This window comes from Chenopodium quinoa, unplaced genomic scaffold, assembly GCF_001683475.1.
Source record: "Chenopodium quinoa cultivar QQ74 unplaced genomic scaffold, ASM168347v1, whole genome shotgun sequence".
NCBI lineage: Eukaryota > Viridiplantae > Streptophyta > Magnoliopsida > Caryophyllales > Amaranthaceae > Chenopodium > Chenopodium quinoa.
In genome coordinates this window covers 2,651,209-2,673,019 of record NW_018743074.1, presented here as the reverse complement: position 1 = coordinate 2,673,019, position 21,811 = coordinate 2,651,209, and the positions used below count along the sequence as shown (strand labels likewise).

The following is a 21,811-nucleotide window of genomic DNA, read 5'->3' as shown; positions in this document are numbered from 1 at the left end:
TTACTGCAACACTTTGAAGACCAACAATATGATAATTTATATGATTATCTTGCAGTTTAATCTTCTGATGATTTTTTTTTTTTATTTTTGTTTTTCTCGATGTTTATTTCTAATGGTTGATTGGTTATATGATGAATCTAGGGTTTATGTAAATTATTATATTTTGAAGATACGCAGGATTTTTTTAATTATTCAGATGATGAGTTTGTCAAATTGGTTAAATGGGTTAGCCATTGATTTCTCCATTCTTCTTTTAAGAAAAAAAAATAGCTCAATTATTTTTTCTTCTATACTTAGAAAATTCTGTGTTTGTATGGAAACTACTGGACTTAGCAAATGCACAAGTAAATGAATTTAATGGTAAAGAATGAGATTAAGCCAATAATAGTGGAGATTGATTGATTGAAAGCAAATAAAAAACAATTTGGGTGATTAATCTTGAAATGTAAACAAGATACGAGAGAAATCAGATTATTATTGAGGATTATTTTTTTTTTTTTTTTTTTTTTGGTTTCAGTAAAATGAGACTTGTTGTAGGAATTGTGGTGTTGTGTAATATTGATGTAACATTAGAACAGGGATGAAAATTCATTTGTAAACTTGTAACTTAAACATTTAACTTAACATTAACTTCGTGGTATAAGAGGGTGAAACCACCGGGGATTCTACAACTTTCTGGAATAATTATGGAATAAAGCGAGTGGTTAAACAACCATGGATACGCGGACTTTCTGGATTGTTCATGATATAAAGCGAGTAAGACACTATAATGACAAAGTAGATCATTATACTAGTTGATAGACAATTGAGGCTCATCTATGCCTGGTGGTGTAAACATCGATAAGCATTAATACAAAACCTGTGTAAAGGCATAAGCCACAATAATGTACCAGTATATAGTTATATACACAGTGCAGACACAAGTCGTATACTCGTATCTATCTGACATCCTGTAGGCTGCAAGAACGATCTTCAACGTTAATAAACACAGAAGATTGGTTACACCTTCCACTTTTAACTCTCTTCAACTTACAGTTGGCCGAACATGGATGAGGAAAGCTTACAAACTCGGAGCAACATCTTCACATCTTTCAGCTAACTTTGGTGAGATTCGGGATTTGTCGATAAGAAACTCAATTTTCTGGTTATCAGGGAAAGGAGAATTAGGGTAAACTCAAAAGTAGAATATGCACAACTGATCAGAACTACTGAAGCAAGTGAACAAGCATATCATCTTGTCAATCAACCCAAACAATTAGACAAAATCAAGATATCATGGAATGATGCCAAATTACTGGAGGCAATTTCAAATCTGATAGTGTAAATCCTCAAACTCAAATCACTTACATCTTAACTTCAGATAGGGGATCAAGGAAACTACACACCTTAACAGATTGATCCACTTCGTCCAGTTTACTCAAAAACAGCTCTTCAGAAACCATTCCTTTGTGCTCCGTAGGCACAATAGACGAAGAATTTTCAGCCTGTAATAGCACATAAAAAACGCAAATATAGTAAGAAGAAGCCAACTTTCATGGATATTACATATAACCCCAGTTTTCCAGTCATTGTTCATAAGCAAAATTAATCATTAAAACATATTCAGTCATCTAAAACCATAGCAACTCAACTTGACTAGTCTTGATTGCTTCACACATCCATTTAAATCACTCTCCATCATTTGCCTCAAATAGCATGATTTTCACTAAATCCTACCCTCCTACTTTCCCTCATTTTCAATTTATGGATTGCATGTAAGCATACTACAACTCTGATATTTTGATGAATCCCACAAAGAAAGTTAACTCACCTAATGACAATAAATACAAAAATCACTTAACTTTTAGCTTATGAGACAATTCTCCTATTATATTACCATATACGATGTGCATCAACTTTCTTCAATCTTCCCTAGTTTCTTCCAGTTACATCACAGCAGAGAATGAGGTTAACGAAACTCTTTCACTTTTTTTTGTGGGGTGGGGTGAAAAAAGTTTGGAGTCATTAAGGTAGGGGATTAGTGTAGGAAGGTATATGCGCAGCAACATCACCCATCAGGAGATAGTAGAGCTGAGGATCACTAAACTCAAGCATTATCTTCACCCCGAAACAAACAGATACAGTTGTTATGAACTTCTCTTTCACAAGCTAGCTTCTTCACACAACCCATACCTTAAAAGAGTCTTATTTTCCTCACAAGAGGACATAAAATGAGATTAGACATTGCAGATGAAGTAACAAATCTGATTCCTTTTAAAGGGACAACCGGACAACTTTTCTCTCCAACAAATATTCCCAGCTTCTCGAGTTCCCTCTAATTGGAACATAGTGGACGACCAAGGCTGACTTTATCATATTTATCAGTGACATGAGTGAAAACGAGATCTTTAGAAAATGATTTTGGAGTGTACAAGGACTCGACAATTAAGAGACATTACTAAAATTAGTGCCATATATTACTACATAGATTAGGCAATGCAGAGCCTGCTAGACATCATGTTCATTGATGCTGAAGAAAAGTTCTAAGGAGTCAGTTCTCAAGATTTTGAGTTAAATCACTTGTGTTATCTTCCCATTATTGACATACCTTCCACTTCTTGGATGGTGGTCTTGAAGAAGCAAGTCTCTGATTCAAAGATGACATAAGGTTCATCTTCTTTCCAGCATCTCGAATAACCTTTGAAGCTTCTGTTATAATTACCTGTTGATAGGACACACACAAATCCATCTACTTAGTCCTTAACATTACTTTGTTATAATGATACAATGTAAACCATGCAAGAGAACAAAGTTGCTAAATTGTATGACATTTTTTCTTTTGTTATAGGGGCTCAAGGCAAGTAAAAGGCACAACAGTTACAAGGACTCAAGATAGTGTGCTATACCTTCCGCAAAAGTCCTGGATTAGATACTCCTTGGATCTGCAGTTCATCCACAGGAGCAGCCTTACCACAAGATATACTCTCCACTCTGAAGGTGTGTATACCAAACGCAGACTGTAAGCAACCTAAATGTATAAAGCAAAGTAAGTGAACTACATGTATGAAAGCAGCAAACAATCAGGGACTTCATAGAGGATTAACATTAATTCATTTCTTCAAGCGAGAATGGTTGGAGAAATATATACTCAGTCAAGCATTTCTTGGACATCAAACTATCATGGTTTAGAATTCAAACCTTGTTCTATAATTATATCAATCACCAAGGACAAAGGGACTCGTGTCTCCGTCGTCACCATTTTCCAACAGGGTACATACGATGGTCTAGATGCCTGTCAGAACAAAGTTCAGCAATGTCAAATATACTTCCAATCCCTCCTCAAAATTATCCAGATGTACAAGTTCAACCTAATTCTACCTTGTAGACAATTTCAACTGGCGTAACATACAGCTTTCGTGAAAAAATATCCTTCTGAAGCACATATCTTCTAATGGGCAAAAAAAGCAACATAATAGCCCCAACTCCCCAAGCTAAAACCAACACTAACGATATTGAAAGCCATATGATAGTTTCATAGTTAATGTAATTCTCTGCAAGTTCGTCAAAGGAAGCCATATATAAAATTTGGCTAGAGCTACCTCCTCCTTCGTCCTCATCTGCTTCTGATTCGTGGTCTGGATACAACACATCATTCAGTGAGCTATACACCGGAAGACCGTGGGTACGCCCCAAAAACATCTTTTCCTCTTTACTAATAGCAAAATCAATCAAATATCTGTAGCAGGCTAAAAGTAAGTTCTCTTATCATGACACCCATAGTGTAAAATCATATTCATTCTCATTTACAACTACAAAGAGCTACGCTTTAGCAACAGAATCATCAAACCATATAATTCCTGTAATTGTTTTGTGAAAATAAAGGCAATTTAAAATTAATTTACATCTGCAAGTTCCTCATAATAGTTTAAAATCTACTCTACAAAAATTATCAGTTATCCACCAGAAATACAAACAATTAAAACACTGTAAAGCAGCTCAAATACAAAACCCAGCAAATTTTTACACACAAAAAAGGAAAGAAAACGACTTTCCCAAATAAAATATAAATTTATCAACCAACAAATAAATGTTTTACGCAAATTTTCATTAATTTTTAATGCAACAACCACAAATCCTGGAATTTGTAGCAGAAAAATCAGCTGCTTTATGTTGTTCTGCACCATCTTAATGCGTGATTTCTTGCCCCAAAATACAGTTAAAAAAAAGGGAAAATTTGAAAATAATGAACAATTTATTAGAAAAAAAAATTAAATGCGAAGCAAATGCGGTAATTAATCGCTACGGTAGCAGAATCAAATTAGTTCCCAGCTCAAGATTTTAAAACGCATTGCAAATAAACTGCGTATATGAGATTGAATTTCATGAAATGAAAAAGGGTTTTAGGAGATAGAAAGTCATACCTAGTTATAGAATCGACAAATTGGGAGATTCTGATGTTGTTGGAAGAATTTGGAATTTGGGTTCACTGTTTCTCTTCCTCTGTAAACGCTCGTTCTAGAAATGTAACGAACTTACGAATTACCAGTCATTTGCCTCGGTTCTTTCCTACTCCGTATTTCTCTATTACTTTACCCTTTTCATCTTTTTATTGTTTGTCACAAATATCTTTTTTCGTGCACATATTGATTTATTATTGACTTATTGTGATCTGTTAAAATTGAAGAGGTTCACCACAACTCATGGAGTACACCCTCAGTTTTTTTTATTTGCATTATTTTTAATTTATGGATATTTTTTTTTTAAAATGTATCACTTTTTTTTTATACTCGTATTATATTTTATTATTTCTCTTTCTTTTTAAATCCCACTCATAATATTTTATCATTTTTCTCTACCGTGGTCCCCACTTAAATAATAAAAATATGTATCATCTCTTACATACTTTCTCTTTCATGACCCTCATCTTACTTTTCCTATAATAATTTATTTACCCACTCACAATATTATATTACTCTTCTAAAACTTTGTGCATTCCCAAGTGATGCAAATAAAAAAAAATAAATAAATTAAAAAAAATAATACGGAGAGAGTATTTACTTATTCCCTTCGTTTTGTAATAATCACACCGATAGGGAGTATAAATAGTTTAAGAAAAAATATAAGGTAGGCTTGTAGGCTTTAATAAAATAATGCAATTGGGCAAATAATAATAGGAAAATAATTTTGAGGATAAATTAATATTAATTACACCAATCTACGTGTGATTTTGTCATGAATTCCCAAAAAAAGTAGTGTAAGTGAAGTTGGTAGGAGAGAGATATAATAAAATATTTGTGAAAAGTGGGGTTAGTAAGATAATAGTGGATCCTTACCAAATAAGGAAGTGTTACAATTATTATGAATCACACCTAAAAGGAAAGTGTTAAGATTATTACGAAACAGGGATAGTACAATATACTTAGTATAGTGGATCTACAAATAAACCCAACCTAACTTGATGAGAGAGAGAGAGAGAGTGAGAGAGAGAGAGAGCAAAAAAAAACACAAGAAGTGAAATTATACTAAATATTAAACTTTTCGAGATTGGATTGAATCCACGATTCTAAAGGTACCCCTATATTATGGATGAACCAATGAAAGTTTAAAAGTACTCCTATTTCCTATTTCAAGGATAGACCGATAGACTATTAGATGGAAGAAATAAGAAACATACACAAGAAATCTCAAAACACGAGAAGTGATATTATGTTAAACTACAAGTTTACATCATTATAATTTTTTTTTTTTTTTTTTTTTTATGCTAACAAACGTGGTAATACAAAATCCACTAGGTTCTTGCTAATTCGAATTTTAGTTGGGTCCGTCTCCAATTACTCTTAGCCGGAGTAGATGAAAAGTTCTACTAACAAGTGTTAATGCATTCTCAAGCTCAAACGGAATACCTTGATTGAGTTAATACCATCCCTTCTAAGCATTTTAATCCTTACACTTTCTTACAAATTTTCGTTATTTGGGTAGAGGTGTGATAAAAATAGAATTGTACTAACTTGGGAAAGTTCATGTAATGGGCCCATGCAAGAACAGAAGGTAAACATGTGGGCAACGAGCCAACGACCAATCTTAGCAACGAATATTCGGTTGAGTAACGTTTACTTCTTTTCATTTTTATTTATTTATTTATACCATCCAAAATATACAGCAGATTCTTTCTTCTTCTTCGTTGTATATAAATCAACCTCTGGTCAAGCAAAACTTTCTCATTTTATCTCTCCTATTTTTCTCAGCTTGGAAGATCAAGAGTGAAGCTGACTCTTCATAAATCTTCCAAAATTTGGACGAATTACTGGTACAATTTTTAACTTCTTAAAGCTTTCTTAGTGTTAATTTTGATTGTTCCTAAAATTGGATGAAATTGAAACCTGTAAACTTCGTTTTGTAAGATGGGGTTGTGTTTTTTTTGGTATTTTATATGCGGGGTTGTTTTATTTTGGGAATTTTGAGGATTGATTCAAAGGGTTTTGTTAGAAAGTTGGTATTTTCATTTGCTAAATATGATTTTCTTTATTTTTATTGCAGTATTTTTGAATAATTTAAGGTATTGAAGCAAGCATTAAAGTATGTATGAACAATTTAAGGTTTTGAAAGAACTCATATATGCTGATTCGGGGATTTGACATGTCAGTTTTGATTTTGAATGTTTCAATAGTTTGTCCTGAGTGTTGAAATGGGTGTTTAAGCATGTAATTGGCATGGGTTTTAGGAAAGAATAATTAATGGAATAGGGGTAAATCATTTGCACTTAGGTTTCAAGGAAGAAGTGAACAGTGAACTTTTGGGTGAGTTGGAAAAATAATGGTGATTCTTGAGAGTTTGGACAAATGCTATGTTGGTTTTTTTGCTATGAAAGTATTAGTGATTTTGGTTTGAATTGTTGGGGAAATGCTATGATATTTTGTTATGAAATTGGTGGATAATTGAATTAGCAAGCCTAGTACAAAAACTAGCACACCTTACTACATTAGTGATGACCAATTATCCACATCCAAGGCCATTTGTAGGAAACTGGACTCTGGAGGCAGTATGGAAACTTTGGGCTATGCGAAATGAAAATCTAAGATGAGAAGTATGTTTATTTTTTGTGGGAGTAGTCTTAAGTGTGATGCCCAGTGATTGAAGCTGCATTATCGATAAAAGTTTAAATAGAGATAAGATGAAGCAGAATATTGAAGTTCATCATATGACAGTTTCATACATATTGATGACGTGCTTTATGTGCAGTAAGTTTAAATGCTTCTGCGAGAGTGGTTCTCATGGAAGGGCTTTTGAGGATATTTTAGCATCTATTATCACAACTCTAACTAATTTGTAGGTTATGAAAAAAAAGGGATAATTGCGATACAGATCAAATATACCCTGCATGCCAATAATGATCAAGGTTGGTGTTTCGGGGTTTTCTGATGTCCTGCGGGAGAGTTACAATTCCGAGACTGGAACCGGACGCCTGTACCTGCAAAATAACGGAGACTCCTGAGAGCTCCGCCTCCAACGGTCAAGTTAGTACCTGATTAAGGAGTAATTAATACAGAAATTAAAGTAATAAGGTCTCTCTAGGTGAGAGTATTTAATGTAGGTAATCTGCTTTGCTAGCGAGATCAGCCGGTTATTAGTGTGTTCCGTAATGTTTCTCCTCTGTTCTGTTAATTATCCGGTCCCTTGATTAATGAGGATTAATCGAGTATTTATAGCCTTGGGAAGCGTGCAACTCTCTAGGTTTAAGGTAAACCTAGGGCCGATCGGGCTTCTAGACTGAAATGGGCCTTGATGGCCGGTTGTCCCATTTGGCATGGGTGGACACGTGGCGTGTCTTAAGTGGTCCGTGGAGGACGCGTGGCGGAACCTGGTTGGTCCACTTGTCAAACGGCGCTTGGTGGATAAAAATCCCCTAATCATTTGCCCCTCACAGGTGGCACGCGACTGGTCACGTGTCGCCTGTGACAGGTGTCGCACGGTGACAGGCGACGGCCCGTTACAGGTGTCACCTTGCAGACGGCCGGGAGACTCTCCCGCCCAAATTTGAATTCGGAGGCGACCCTTCGCCTTCTCATTTTGCCTATAAAAGGAAGTGCTGACTTCGGTCATTTTCACATTTGAGAATTTTTGCGAGAACATTCGGACCCCTGAACTTGCTCTGACATTTTCGGACTTTTTCTGCCTACCGCCTGTTCTGACAAGCCGACTGACCCGAACTTTCAGGACTTCATCAACTGTCATCCGTTCAGGTAACTCAGTTCTCTTACTCTTAATTTTCTTTTTATTTTTTGAAATGGCACCATGGAAGCACACGACACGCCCTAAGTTAGTGATCAGCCGGTCACCGGGGACGGCTGAATCTAGGACTAGGAGTGCCGCCTGCCCTTTTCTGGACCCATCTTTGCCCTTTATACAAAGTCCGACTGAATCTGTGTCTATGCAGAACGTGATGGCCAGAACAAAAAAGACTGCTAGAATATCAAACTCAGACGGCTCCTCCCAAAGGGTACTCCTTAGCGAAACATCTGACCAGGCGCCAGATGTGGAACGAGGCGACTGTCAAGCTGACAGTTCTGAGAGAGGGACCAAGGTGTTCCCTTCTCATCTAACCGTGGACATGTCTAATTTACCTTCTGCTCCTTCTAAGGGAGAGGAGGCGGGCCCCTCTAGGAGAGGGGAGGAGTCGTCCTCTTCGGACTCGTCAGGGGACGAGTCCGATTCCAGCTCTTCTGACCATAGTTCTTCTGACCATAGTTCTTCTGACTCAGAAGAAAAACATAACCGCCTACAAGAGGCGAGAAGTTCCCATGCAGTGGAGAAGGGGGATAATTGGGCAGAGCCGTCCGCCTCTTACAGAGAGGAAAACACCCCCTACTACTGCAGGGTGCCCCGGGGCCGGATCGCAACCATGCGAGACAACGTGGCGAGCTTTATTGCTAACCACAAAATGAGCCCGGAGTATTTACTGTTTGTGCCGGATCCAGAAGATACTGTCGTCTGGCCGGCTGGTACCAGCTATGGTGACGGCTGTTTTGGCTGCTATGTGGCGGCCATCAAAGCTGGTCTGCGCTTCCCATTACATCCGGCTGTTCAGCGGATTTTAGATGGGTATGATCTGGGGTTATGGCAGTTAGCCCCCAACTCTTGGGTAAACGTACTCGGCTATGTGGCCGGGTGCGAACTGAACGGGGTGGAGCCAAGTTTTGAGGCTTTCGCCCACATGAACTATCTCAGCCGGACCCCTAAGTCGGGAGGTACCGGCTGGTATCAACTAACAAGCCACAGGGGTTACCTCATGACGAGAGGTAAGGCAAACAAATGGAAGGATTGGCGGAACACCTTCCTTATTATCGAGAGTTCAGACACGGAGCTGAACAAACGATTTAACAAGTGGAACAGGGATCCGCCTCTTCTTGCAGGCGGCCGCAGCATGCCGCCTGTTCCCCCAAAGGCTAAAAGAGAGATCCTAGACAAAGGACTCTTCAAAGTAGAGACTAGGGTGAACTCTACTTCAGGGGTACGAGAGCAAGTACCCCTACACTGCGTCCCGAGCTTCAAGTGGCTCTATGATGAGTACTTCTTGGCCGCCTGTGGCCTCGGCAGTCGGTGCTCTAGAGGTAGCCGGCCTGACGAATACTCTGTTTTTTCACGCCTTGTTTACTTGGGATTTTTACTAACTTTGCTGTTTATTTCTTTCAGCCGACGCCATGAGTAAAATAACAGCATCTAAGACTGCGGCGGCCATGCTGCGGGTCTCGCTAATGAAGCAGTCGTATGCCGACTCCCCCAGCAAGGAGGCACCCTTGGTAAGCTTTGAAAACTCTTCTCCTTTTAGTTGTATTATGCATATACTAACTCTTTTTGTTTTCAGTCTGGCACTCCAAGGGCTTCTTCCTCGCAACAGCCGGACCCCAAGGCCCGGAGGACGACTGTTGCAAGCTCTCCTGGGTCTTCCAGGAAAACAGTGGCGGCTGAGAAGCAGCCGGCCACTTCTTCAAAAACCCAAGCGGGGCCGCCTAGATGTATGGACCCTTGCTTGTAAAAACTCACTCTTGCTTCCTTCTTGATTAGGTCTAACTTGTTTTTCCTTCTGCTTAATGCAGCCGGCCCCCAGGGACTTGACTTGGTTGAGGTAGCCAAGTCAATGGTTAAAGTAGTTCCTCCCTCTGACAGGGAGGCGGTCAAGGGTGCCGGCACCCTTGACCTCGATGGAATTTCGGGGATCCTAGCTGAGGTATACCCTTTTGAAGTTCCAGGACGCCTGTTAACCCTTATGATTGGAAACTGACGCCTGTTTTTCTTTGTACTTAGGCCCTGCTCCGAGTCAACAGCCTTCGCAAGCCGATTGATCGGAAAAACAAAGAGGTAAAGGCCGCAAAGGCTATGGCCGCCTCCAGCTGTGATAAAGCAATGTTTCAAATTGCCCAAAATGAAGTACTGACCATTGATCTTCTTTATTATCAGGCGCAGGCGACCGCCGCTGTTCGGGCTCAGCTAGAGGCGGCCCAAAAGAAGGTTGACGAGCTGGAGGGGACCGTCACCAAACTTAAAGCCGAGCTGAAGCCCCTTCGTCAGAAAATGCACTCTTACGAAGCCATGGAGAAATCTTTGGCTAACGTAAAAGAACGCCTGGTGAACCAGGAGAAGAGTCTTACCCAAGAGCTCTCGGACAAGGCCGAGCAAGAGAAACAAGAGCTCGTCCGGGAGATGGTGGAAGACTCCGCCCAAATCCAACGCATGACCTGGGAACGACTGTTCCCCAGTGCCGACTTTGCCTCATGGGAAAGAACGTACCGCCAGTGTTCGGAAATATATAATCAACAGATCCTGGCGGCTGCTGAAGAAGAGGCGATGGACGTTGCGTTGGAGGAGGAAGAGCCGGTTGTGGCGCTTGTGCCACTTGGGGGTAAGGCATCAAAAGATGATGCAGCTAAGGCCGGGTCCAGCAAGAAGAGTGCTGACCAGGCGGCTGCTGCTGATACTGAACTGCCCCCTTCTTAAGCTTTAAGTATATTTTTTTTTTTTTTTCACGGCCTGCGTGCCGTTTGCTTTGTAATTACCCGGCCAGGGGGCCGGGGTTTTGAATATTCTGCTGGTCTTTTATGGCCGGCTCATTTTAATCAAATTTTTTGTTTTTGTTCAAATTTGTCCAAGTATTTGAAATTTGCTCACTAGACAGACTGTTGTGCATGGCCGAACGTTAAGACAGGTACAAATAGTAAGTATGCCGCCTATGCCCCTGGACGACTGGTTGTCTGTTTCCAGGATAGATGATCAGTCGGCCATTTAATCAATCGGTATTCGAACTCTTTATTCAATTTGACCAAGTAAATAGAATTACCAAGTAGCCAAGGAATTTAAGTAGGAAAACAAGCGGCGGGTACCGGTTGTTTCCCTTTATTGCCAATGTTGGCCTCTAATTTGTTATTTGTTAACCTAGCAAGAGTATTGGTTGAGAGCCTTTGTTTATTAAAAACAAGTGGACGACTCGTACCTTTTAGGCTCAGTACTAAGTTTGAGTGACTATTAAGTTAACATAGGAGTTACTTAGTCTTCGTCACAATCTTGATTGAGTAGTAAAGGTATCAGGCGGCGTAGGCCGGCTAGACCCCTTGATTTACCAATGTTTGTTGGCTATTTACTCAATAGGTTATCCAGTAGGAATAGGGGTTCGAGTGCCCTTGTTTGTATAAAACAGGCGGACGACTCAAACTTTTTAGGTTCCATACCAAATTTGAAGGAGTGACTATGAGTTAACTTTGGAGTTACTCAGTCGCCGTCACTTTTGTTTGAGAAGTAGAGGTACCAGGCGGCATAGGCCGGCTAGACCCCTTGATTCGCCAATGTTTGTTGGCTATTAACTCAATAGGTACCCCCTGCATTTATCCCAAGTAATACAGGCGGTCATCTGACTCAGATGTCAACTGCTACCACTGGTTTGGTTAGTGATAGAGTTATCCTTGTCTCAAAAACGGCTACGTGGTTGCCCTTTGGGACAGTCGTATAGGTGCCGTGTAATTAGTTTATAGAACAATGTTCCACCCAAAAGGGAGCTGCTCTCTGCGACGAATTTCATCCGAATGGATGCCGCCGGACGCCTGCTATAATGTTGGGACAGGTCGGATTAGTTTTTAAAAGTTAGATCAGTTGACTAGGCGCCTGGTCTGATTGAGTAAAATACTCGAGGGAGAGTAGCCGACTGTAATGGAACAGACGGCGTGCCCCTGTAAAGATAAAGAGTGAAACTCAATGGAGAGTAGCCGACTGTAAAGGTACAGACGGCATGCCCCTCGTAATACAAAATTGAATAGTAGAGCTTCCGTCCACATATACCTTCCAGACTTGGTCTGGAACTTGAGAGTCAGGAGGACGAGTCATCTCTACAATAAAGTCAGCAAAGGCTTGCCCCTTCACTGCTTTTCTAGGCTCGAAAGTAACTTAGAGACTCTGCATTTCTATGGCCCATTTGATCATTCGTCCGGAGGACTCCATGGTGGTAAGGGGCCGTTTGATCGGTTGGTCGGTATACACGACGACTGCATGTGCCAGAAAGTAGGGCTTCAATTTTTTAACAGCCATGAAGAGTGCAAGACCAAATTTCTCCACTAGGGGATACCTCAACTCGGCATTTTTCAGTACGTGACTGACAAAGTAGACCGGAAGTTGACAGCCGTCCCTTTCAGCAAGGAGCACCGCGCTTAACGCATGATCAGAGACGGCCAGGTACATGTAGAGATTTTCTTTGGGCAAAGGGCTGACCAGCCTTGGCAAGGAATGCAAGTGAACCTTTAATTTCTGGAAGGCGGCCTCAGCATCCGGCCCCCATTCAAACCTTGCCTTTTTCTTAATTGCCTGGAAAAAGTATAGGCATTTGTCGCCTGATCGGCTTAGAAATCTTCCCAAGGCCGCCAGATAACCTGTTAACTTCTGAACCTCTCGGACGGTACGAGGCGACTGCATGTCAATGACCGCCTGTACCTTCTCAGGGTTCGCCTCTATTCCTCTCTGGTTGATAAGGAATCCGAGAAATTTCCCAGACTCAACTCCAAATACACATTTCTTGGGATTGAGCATGACATGGTGCCGCCTGAGTGTGGCGAAAGTTTCTCGGAGGTCCGTCAGATGATCTTTCTGAAGTTTAGTCTTAACAATCATATCATCAATGTATGCCTCGACGTTTCTCCCAATCTGATCAAAGAACACTGTGTTTATCATTCGTTGGAATGTAGCCGGGGCATTCTTAAGACCAAACGGCATGACCGTATAACAGTATAATCCCTGATCAGTGACGAAGGCCGTCTTCTCCTGATCTTTCTTCCACAAAGGAATTTGATGAAAACCAGAATAGGCGTCCATAAAACTCATCAAGGCATGGCCGGCTGTTGAGTCGACCAGGTTATCAATTTTGGGCAGAGGGTAACTGTCTTTGGGGCACGCCTTGTTCAAGTCTGTGTAGTCTACACACATTCGCCAGGTGCCATTCGGCTTTTTAACAAGTACCACATTTGCAACCCAATCTGGGAAGTAACATTGCCGAATGAACCCTGCATCAAGTAATTTTTTGACTTCGGCGGCGGCCGCCTGACCTCTTTCTTCACCATGGTTCCGCTTCTTTTGCCGTACCGGCTTCTTTTTCGGATCCACAGCGAGTTTGTGTACTGCCAGATCAGGACTAATGCCTGGCATTTCATGGACTTCAAATGCAAAGATGTCCTTGTATTCTTTCAACAGGTTGTGAAAGTCATCACCAAGGTTTCTCAGAGCAGTCGTCCCAACTTTGACTGTTCGGTCAGGGCGGGAGTCGTCTAATATCAGGTCCGTATGCTCACCAGCCGGCTGAGGGCGGAACTCATCCGGCCGGTCCTCTGCCAATGATTGCTATTTTCTTGCCTTTCTGGCGGACTCTGTCTGGGACGCCTTTCTTTTTCTGTCGCCTGTTTCTTGAACAGGCGCACTTTCCTTGACATTGTCAAGGTCTGTTTTTTCTCCACTTGACCCAGTGGCCTTAGCAGTGGGTTTGACATCCGAGAGATAGCACTCTCGGGCCATCCTCTGATCTCCCCTTAGGGAGCCGACTGTTCCATTGTCCCTTTCAAACTTAAGCAGCATAAGTGACGGGATTATAACAGCCTTGGCACTATTCAGGGTTGGGCGACCCAGAATCATGTTGTAGGCAGAGAGTTCCTCTACAACTAGGAATCGGACTACCATGTGTCGTCCTTCCCCTTTTTCGCCCAGGCGGACGGGTAGATCAACTCGTCCCAGTGGGTGGACGACTCCTCCTCCAAACCCTATTAAAGGGTGGGAGGCCGGATGTATGCAGTCCGTCTGATATTTCAGTTTTGACAGACATTTGCTGCTGATGAGATCTGAAGAGCTCCCAGTATCTATGAGGATTCGACCAACTCTCTGGTTGGCCACTTTACATTCAATAACGAGAGGGTCGTCATGCGGCCCCCTTATTCCTCCTAGATCCTCTTCAGTGATGACAATCTCAGGAAATATATATTTGGACGGTCGTTCTTGGTGAACGGAATTTACATCTAACCGCCTTATATTATCTTTGTTGCCCCTAATAGTGGGGCCGCCTCCTGAGAAGCCGCCTGCAATGGTGTAGACGACTGCATCATCTGTATCGGAACTGTCGGCCTGTTGATCCTTTTTGGCCGACTGCTTTTTTGAGGAAGTATTCCCCGTAGATTTCTTGACATAAGTGTCAAGATCACCTTGATCAGCCAAGCGGTCTAGGTACCGCATGAGACTAATGCAGTCGTTGGTGTGATGACCAATGTCATCATGATAAGCACAGATTTTGTCTTGGTTCCGGTTGCTCGCAGAACCCTTCATGGGGAGCGGTTTCTCAATTGAGAGCCGTCCCTTTATTTCTTTTAGGATAAACTGGTTATCCTTGTTAAACACATACTTTGGGGAGTATGGTTTGAATTCCTTTTTCTTCTTGGCCGGCTGTTTAGAGGAATCAGCCGCCCAGACCCCTTTTCTTTTTTCATCTTTGTTGGACGACTGTTTCTGTCGTCCTTCTCTATTGTCGAACCTCTTCCCGTCCGACTGTTTCATTGTACACAGATCAGTCGCCTGTATATAGGCTTCTGCTTCAATCAAGGCCTCTTGAAGAGTCGCCACCCTTTTTCGAACTAAATCAAATTTGAAGGTAGACCCGTCTTTGAGACCTCTAAAAAAGTCAGTATAAGCTACCTCATCCGGTAACCCTTGAATCTGTATTCTCATCAGGTTGAACCGCCTGATGTAGGAACGAAGCCCCTCCTTTTCACCCTGCTGAATTGTTCCCAAATCAAGGGTCGTTTTCTTCGCAGGGATGTTCATTGCAAAGTTGGAGGCAAATAAGTAAGCAAGCGTCCTGAAACTGTTTACACAACCAGTCGGCAGGTTGCCGAACCATTGCTGTGCAATTCCCTTGAGAGTTGCTGGGAAACACTTGCACCAAGTGGGATCATCCAACCCTTGAAGGTACATCAGGTTGGTGAATGCCATCAGATGGTCTTCCGGGTTAGTAGTGCCATCATAGGCGCCTACTAAAACATTTTTTACTTTGGCCGGCTGAGCGGCTTCAGTAATTTCCTTGGAGAAGGCCGACGGCTGTTCACCAAGTCTAAGCAGCCGTAGCTGCCAGTCCATAGGTTGGACGTTTTTTGCTGCAGGTCCACCAAATGGAGGTGGCTGCATAAAATATTGTTGTTGCGGCACAAATGGTAAATTTGGTACCGCCTGCGCACTATGAAAGCCAGACTGACGGGAGGTGCCGCCTGACTGACTCTCATGGTACGACTGAGTTGGCCTCATCGAGGCATTTCGCAAACTGTCCTGAAAATTTGAAGTAGAAGCCGACTCTGATAATCGGTCACTCTTCTTCTGCTCTAGCAGGTGCCGAGCATCTGTGAACGTTTGCCTTGACCCGTCCGCCTGAATATGACGAACCGGTTTCCTATTTCCCGTAGGATAACGGAGTTTTGTGAAATCAAGAGCAGACGGCTCCCGCTTCTTAGATTTAGGATGGGGAGTCGCCTCTCGCCCTTGAACTGGCTTCCTCTTCAGTGAAGTGGAAGGTTTTTTGGCCGCCTGCTCTTTGACTGAAGCAGGCGGTTTTTTGTTGATCAACTCTTGGATCTCTCCCTTGAATCCCCTCATGAAGGTCATGAGTTCGTTCCTTGTGATGGGAGCAGACCCATCAGTCGGCTGTTGCCGAGCAAGCGGTGCGCCTGCTGGCTCGCTTCCTGTTTGAAGATACTCCCGTTCCCTTATTTCAGTATGACGGGTACGGCGGGCCCTTAGGGTCCCGTCTGGAGCTGTATGAGTTTCAACTTCAAATTCACTTTCGGTATCATGGTCCGACTGAACTTGAGGGTCGTCTAGGGGACGCCTCTCTTCTGGGGTCGGTACAGACTTGGATGCCATCTCTGAAGTACTCTCCCCACAGACGGCGCCAAATGTTTCGGGGTTTTCTGATGTCCTGCGGGAGAGTTACAATTCCGAGACTGGAACCGGACGCCTGTACCTGCAAAATAACGGAGACTCCTGAGAGCTCCGCCTCCAACGGTCAAGTTAGTACCTGATTAAGGAGTAATTAATACAGAAATTAAAGTAATAAGGTCTCTCTAGGTGAGAGTATTTAATGTAGGTAATCTGCTTTGCTAGCGAGATCAGCCGGTTATTAGTGTGTTCCGTAATGTTTCTCCTCTGTTCTGTTAATTATCCGGTCCCTTGATTAATGAGGATTAATCGAGTATTTATAGCCTTGGGAAGCGTGCAACTCTCTAGGTTTAAGGTAAACCTAGGGCCGATCGGGCTTCTAGACTGAAATGGGCCTTGATGGCCGGTTGTCCCATTTGGCATGGGTGGACACGTGGCGTGTCTTAAGTGGTCCGTGGAGGACGCGTGGCGGAACCTGGTTGGTCCACTTGTCAAACGGCGCTTGGTGGATAAAAATCCCCTAATCAGTTGGCAGTACGTGAGGCTTAAGACAAAGATGCAAACTAGCTGTGTCATTTGAATGGATGATGCCAGCTAAGGTCGTAATAAGCAGTTATTAGATTTAGGGGGTGTTTGGTTCATCAAGTTGGAATGGATTGATATGCAATCTCATACTAGAGAGGTATGGATTCTAAAACCCATACTAGTCCAAAGTTGTTTGGTTTTATTGTTGGAATGGATTCTATCCTTCATTAATAGAATGGATTGTGAATCTTAGGGGAAGAGGTGGGTATGAGATTCCATGGGTATGTGAGGGAGTTAGAACCCCTTGGGTATGAGATTCCATTACTAAAAGTCTCAACCAAACAAAAAACTAGATGGAATGGATTCTAACTCCATTGCAACCCATTCCAAATGATTCAACCAAATGACCCCTTAGTTGCCACAAATTGGATCCGGAAGAGGGATTTGGGATTTTGGGGTCAGGAGGGAAGCCTTGAGTTGAGTTGTGAATTTTGCTGCCACAGACATGGTCACAGTCAAATAGTCAATTAGTCAAGCATGATACTTGTATATGACAAGTGGCTTCTCTGTTGCCTTCTACATTTGGCTTCATTTTATATTAGTTTCTTTTGATGGTGAACTTGACCAGTGCTGAATTTGTAATCACTGTTTTCCATTTCAGTTTGATCCATATCGTGGTTTGTCAAAGAGAGCCTTGACAACTTGGTTTGCCCCAAGTTCACTTCTACATAACTCATTGTTCTTATTCTACATTCAAGCTGATGTCTAAATGACTAAGAAGCAGCAAATTGCAATATATACCACTGCCAGCTTACCATGGATGACTGGTACTGCTGTAAATCCATTGTTTCGTGCTTGCTATCTTGCAAAAGATGGGGAGAGAAAGGTTACTCTGGTAATTCCTTGGTTGTCTCTTAAAGATCAAAGACTTGTATACCCTGACAACATAAAATTCAAGTCAGCCCTAGAGCACGAGGCGTATGTGCGCAAATGGCTTGAAGACAGGACTGGATTCATATCTCGGTTCGAAATAAAATTTTATCCTGGAAGGGTTAGTACTACTATTAGACTAATGTGTTATGTCTAATGAGTAATTTGTCTGCTGCAAAGTGTTGCTGTTGTGGTGTCAATGATAGCCGAACTTTTATGTTATTATGGTTGGATTTGTTCAAGCTTGAGAACATTGATGTTAGTATGGTTTGGGTCATTCAAGCATGAAATGTTGATGTCAGTTAGGTAGGTTTCGTTCAAGCTTAAATATATTGATGTTAGTATGCTAGCTCCATTCAATAGCTTAAAGAGATTTTGTGCCCTAAATAAATCAATTTCTCATACCAAAATCTATAGAAACCTATTGAAGAAGGGAGGACAGGAGAAAGTAATGGAGCCATGCCTAATGCCATTTTAAACATAATGATGCTGTCAATGTCTGCTTCATTGGTTTTTTGTTGCAGAAGTTTTATTTGTGTCCTGTCTCCTGTGTATACATTTGTTGAATCCTTAAATACCTAATTTTTCTCCCTAAAATGCAACATTTGTGCATGATATATTTGGTGTTGAGGAAGTAATCTATTTCTTATTTAAAGTTTTTGTTTTCCCTAGTACTAACAACTGTAGACCCCCCTTACTGCAGTTTTCTACAGATAAAAGGAGTATTCTTCCTGTGGGAGATATTACTGAAATTATATCAGATGAAGAGGCGGACATTGCTGTCCTTGAGGAACCTGAGCATCTAACATGGTATCATCATGGAAAAAGATGGAAAGCAAAATTCCGGTTGGTCATTGGGATTGTCCACACCAATTACCTAGAATATGTTAGACGAGAGAAAAATGCTGCCCAAGCATTTCTTCTGAAGCATATAAATAGTTGGGTAATCGGTATCTATTGCGACAAGGTAGATGTCTGAGACTCTGCTCTTTTGCATAAAAATTGGTTTTCTTTTACTTGCATTGCTTAACTTAGTAAAGTCTTTTCTATATTAAGGGATGTAAATGATATTAAGAACTAATATCAACATATGCATGGTGTGAACAATATCTTTCTATTAATGATAGTTTCCCACTCTAAGTCATTTATGCGTTAATAGATGTTTCTCATACATTTTCTATTCTGATCAGCACTACTACTTGCTTTAGAAAATAATAGGTTATCTCATATTTGGTGTTGGTGGTCAAAGTAAGCTAATTGTGAGTCCGTGAACATTTATATTGGGACGACATCACTGGTAGCCTGGTAGTTATACCAGTAGCAAACAAACTGTATTGAGTTGATTTTTGTCTTTTGCTTCATTCTGAGGATAGATTTTTCTATATTTTTTAACACAGATTGGTAGAATTAGTCTTTTCTGCTGAATACATTTAGACACTGAAGGATATTTTGGATATATATAGATGGAGACTCTTTGGATTCGAGAAGCCTTTCACATTTGCCTGATTTCATATTAGCTAATTGATACAAGGTCATTAAGCTCTTAATTGCCTTAGAGAAGTTCATAATAATGTAGATGTTGAGATTCTTATAGGACTAGCTGAAAGTCTTGATGGAAGTTGTCCCTTTGATGGCCTAATAGTGGGTAGGTTTGAGTATAAACGATATCAATCCCTTGCTTCTAAAAGGGACCATAAATCATGTTGTTTGAGATCTAGTGGAAAATGAGTGAATTGAGGGAAATTTTTCTTGCTCTTAAGCTTACCAGGGTCCATCTTTATGCAAACTGTAGTCTGCAGAATCTTCCTGTGAAAGACAGTAGTCAAATTTTCTTTGCAGTACTGATTAGAGACTATTCATTTTGCCTCTTATCATCTTAATGTTTAAACTTCCTCCCTTCAATAATATGGAGAACTTGCAGTTTTGCGACTCTGTATAGTCACCTGTAAAGTGTGAACGAACTAATTCCTGTTCATGCATCTGAAATGTATGGCTGTTCAATCTATTTTATGCGCCACCTCGACTATTTATTTATTTATTTATTTCATATTTGTTATACTTTCTAATCTTAGTGATGACTCATCATTAACAGGTAATTCGATTGTCTGCAGCCACTCAGGACCTTCCAAGATCTATAATATGCAATGTCCATGGAGTAAATCCCAAATTTCTTGAGACTGGCACAAAAAAGAAAGAGGAACTTGAAGATGGGAAACCCGCCTTCACTAAAGGGGCCTATTACATAGGTAAAATGATTTGGAATAAAGGATACAAGGAGCTGCTTAAGCTTCTTAAAGACCATCAGAAAGAGCTAGTTGGTCTGGAAGTAGACCTTTATGGAAATGGGGAGGACTCTAATGAAGTCAAAGTAGCAGCTAAGAAACTGGAACTGCCTGTACGAGTCCATCCTGGACGTGATCATGCTGATCCCTTGTTTCATGAGTAAGTTCTAGCCTCATGTCCTATATTCCCATTTTCACAATGTTTTCAGCAAGTGACAATAAATTAGGTTCAATTTTAACGTTTTCACCAGAAAGATTCTTTTTGTATTGTCTGTCAATAAAAAGGACCTCATATTTGCTGTAGATTCAACTCCTTTCTCACCTGATATCGAGTATTTTCATAAAGCTAGCAAAATGATGGTGTGCGATACACTTGTACAGGCCTGTGGCCCATGCCTTGGTCATTTCTTGCTGAGGTGGTTCCCCCTAATTTTCTTTAAATGCTTTTGGAAGGATCTTAAGCTCATGGATGAAAATCTCCTACAAGGGCCTTCTTAGTCTTGAGTGGTTGGCAACAGCCAACAGGGCATAGGCCAAGAGATGTAAGTGAATGAGGCCTTGTCAATGACCTTACCTAGCGAAATAAGGAGACCACATTAGTTTTGTGGGGGTGTGAGTCAACTAATACTCTTATTTAGATAGTATAGAGTATAAACACCATATGCCCTTGCTCAGTCTACCTATTCTAGTGGAATTCACAGCTTCTTAGTGTCGTATGTTGTCTGTACTCTGTAGCCATATTTGTATTTGAGTTGTCGGGCTTCTACCATGATGTTGTTCTCTCCAGTGATTTTGTGACATTGATGGTCAAATTAATTATTTAGCATCCCTTACTGTTACCGAAATAGTAAAGTTTACAAGTTGTAGTTCTTTGGAACTCCTTTCTCTTATATTTGTTTTGTTGCACTGTAATTTTCAGTTATAAAGTGTTCCTCAATCCAAGCACAACAGATGTAGTCTGCACGACAACAGCGGAAGCATTAGCCATGGGAAAGATTGTCGTGTGTGCCAACCACCCATCTAATGAATTCTTTAAGCAATTCCCTAACTGTCGTATGTATGGCGATGGTGAAGAATTTGTTGCAACAACACGTAAAGCATTGGCTGAACAGCCAGCCCCCTTGACTGATTCACAGAGGCACGAGTTGTCATGGGAAGCTGCAACAGAACGATTTCTAAAGGCTGCTGAGTTGGATCAAGGGACAACCCCCAAACTCTCTAGAACATCCTCTAAAAAGTTTGCGTCCTTGTCCTCCTCCAATGTGAAGAAAAAATTGGAAGATGCCTCAGCATACATACATAATGCAGTATCGGGTACTGAGTTTACACGAACGGCATTTGGTGCTATCCCTGGCACCTTGCACCCTGATGATGAACTATGTAAGGAATTGGGATTACCTTCTCCTACAAACTCAGGGGCACAGTGCTGCAGGAAGTGAGTCTTTCGGGCTTGATTTTCTTGACTCAGTTTAACTGTTGTATTGTTGTAGACATTACAAATTGTATGTCTTTCTCTCCCCATTCTCCACCACTTTGATTTTCTTTTCTTTATTGGGTGAAGTTGCCACATCTGTAAATTTAACATGTAGAACATATTCTTTTGTTACAATCTTAATGCGAGTGAACCTGGTGTTAATCTTACAGCGGTTTTTTCCATT

At 41.2% G+C, this 21,811-nt stretch overlaps 2 protein-coding genes across 4 annotated transcripts; one reads left to right on the top strand and one right to left on the bottom strand.

Annotated features, from left to right (window-relative positions):
- Positions 1-595: 595 nt before the first annotated feature.
- LOC110731747 lies at positions 596-4,702 on the bottom strand. Of its 2 annotated transcripts, none has more exons than XM_021911646.1 (7): positions 4,401-4,702; positions 3,358-3,715; positions 3,178-3,271; positions 2,886-3,007; positions 2,588-2,701; positions 1,386-1,484; positions 596-1,141 (listed from the first exon to the last, which is right to left on the bottom strand). In XM_021911646.1, exons 2-7 carry the CDS (start codon positions 3,676-3,678, stop codon positions 1,061-1,063), a joined length of 831 nt encoding a protein of 276 aa, XP_021767338.1. In that variant the 5' UTR covers positions 3,679-3,715; positions 4,401-4,702; the 3' UTR covers positions 596-1,060. The 2 variants fall into 2 exon arrangements, with proteins under 2 accessions (XP_021767338.1, XP_021767339.1); XM_021911647.1 differs by having other exon boundaries at positions 3,358-3,614; positions 4,401-4,700.
- A 1,403-nt stretch (positions 4,703-6,105) lies between these two features.
- LOC110731745 (digalactosyldiacylglycerol synthase 2, chloroplastic-like) lies at positions 6,106-21,796 on the top strand. Of its 2 annotated transcripts, none has more exons than XM_021911642.1 (5): positions 6,106-6,286; positions 17,603-17,992; positions 18,575-18,838; positions 19,964-20,313; positions 21,073-21,796. In XM_021911642.1, the coding sequence occupies exons 2-5, from the start codon at positions 17,711-17,713 to the stop codon at positions 21,590-21,592; spliced, it is 1,416 nt and encodes a 471-aa protein (XP_021767334.1). In that variant the 5' UTR covers positions 6,106-6,286; positions 17,603-17,710; the 3' UTR covers positions 21,593-21,796. The 2 variants fall into 2 exon arrangements, with proteins under 2 accessions (XP_021767334.1, XP_021767335.1); XM_021911643.1 differs by lacking the exon at positions 6,106-6,286 and adding an exon at positions 16,953-17,098.
- The last annotated feature ends 15 nt before the right edge of the window (positions 21,797-21,811 follow it).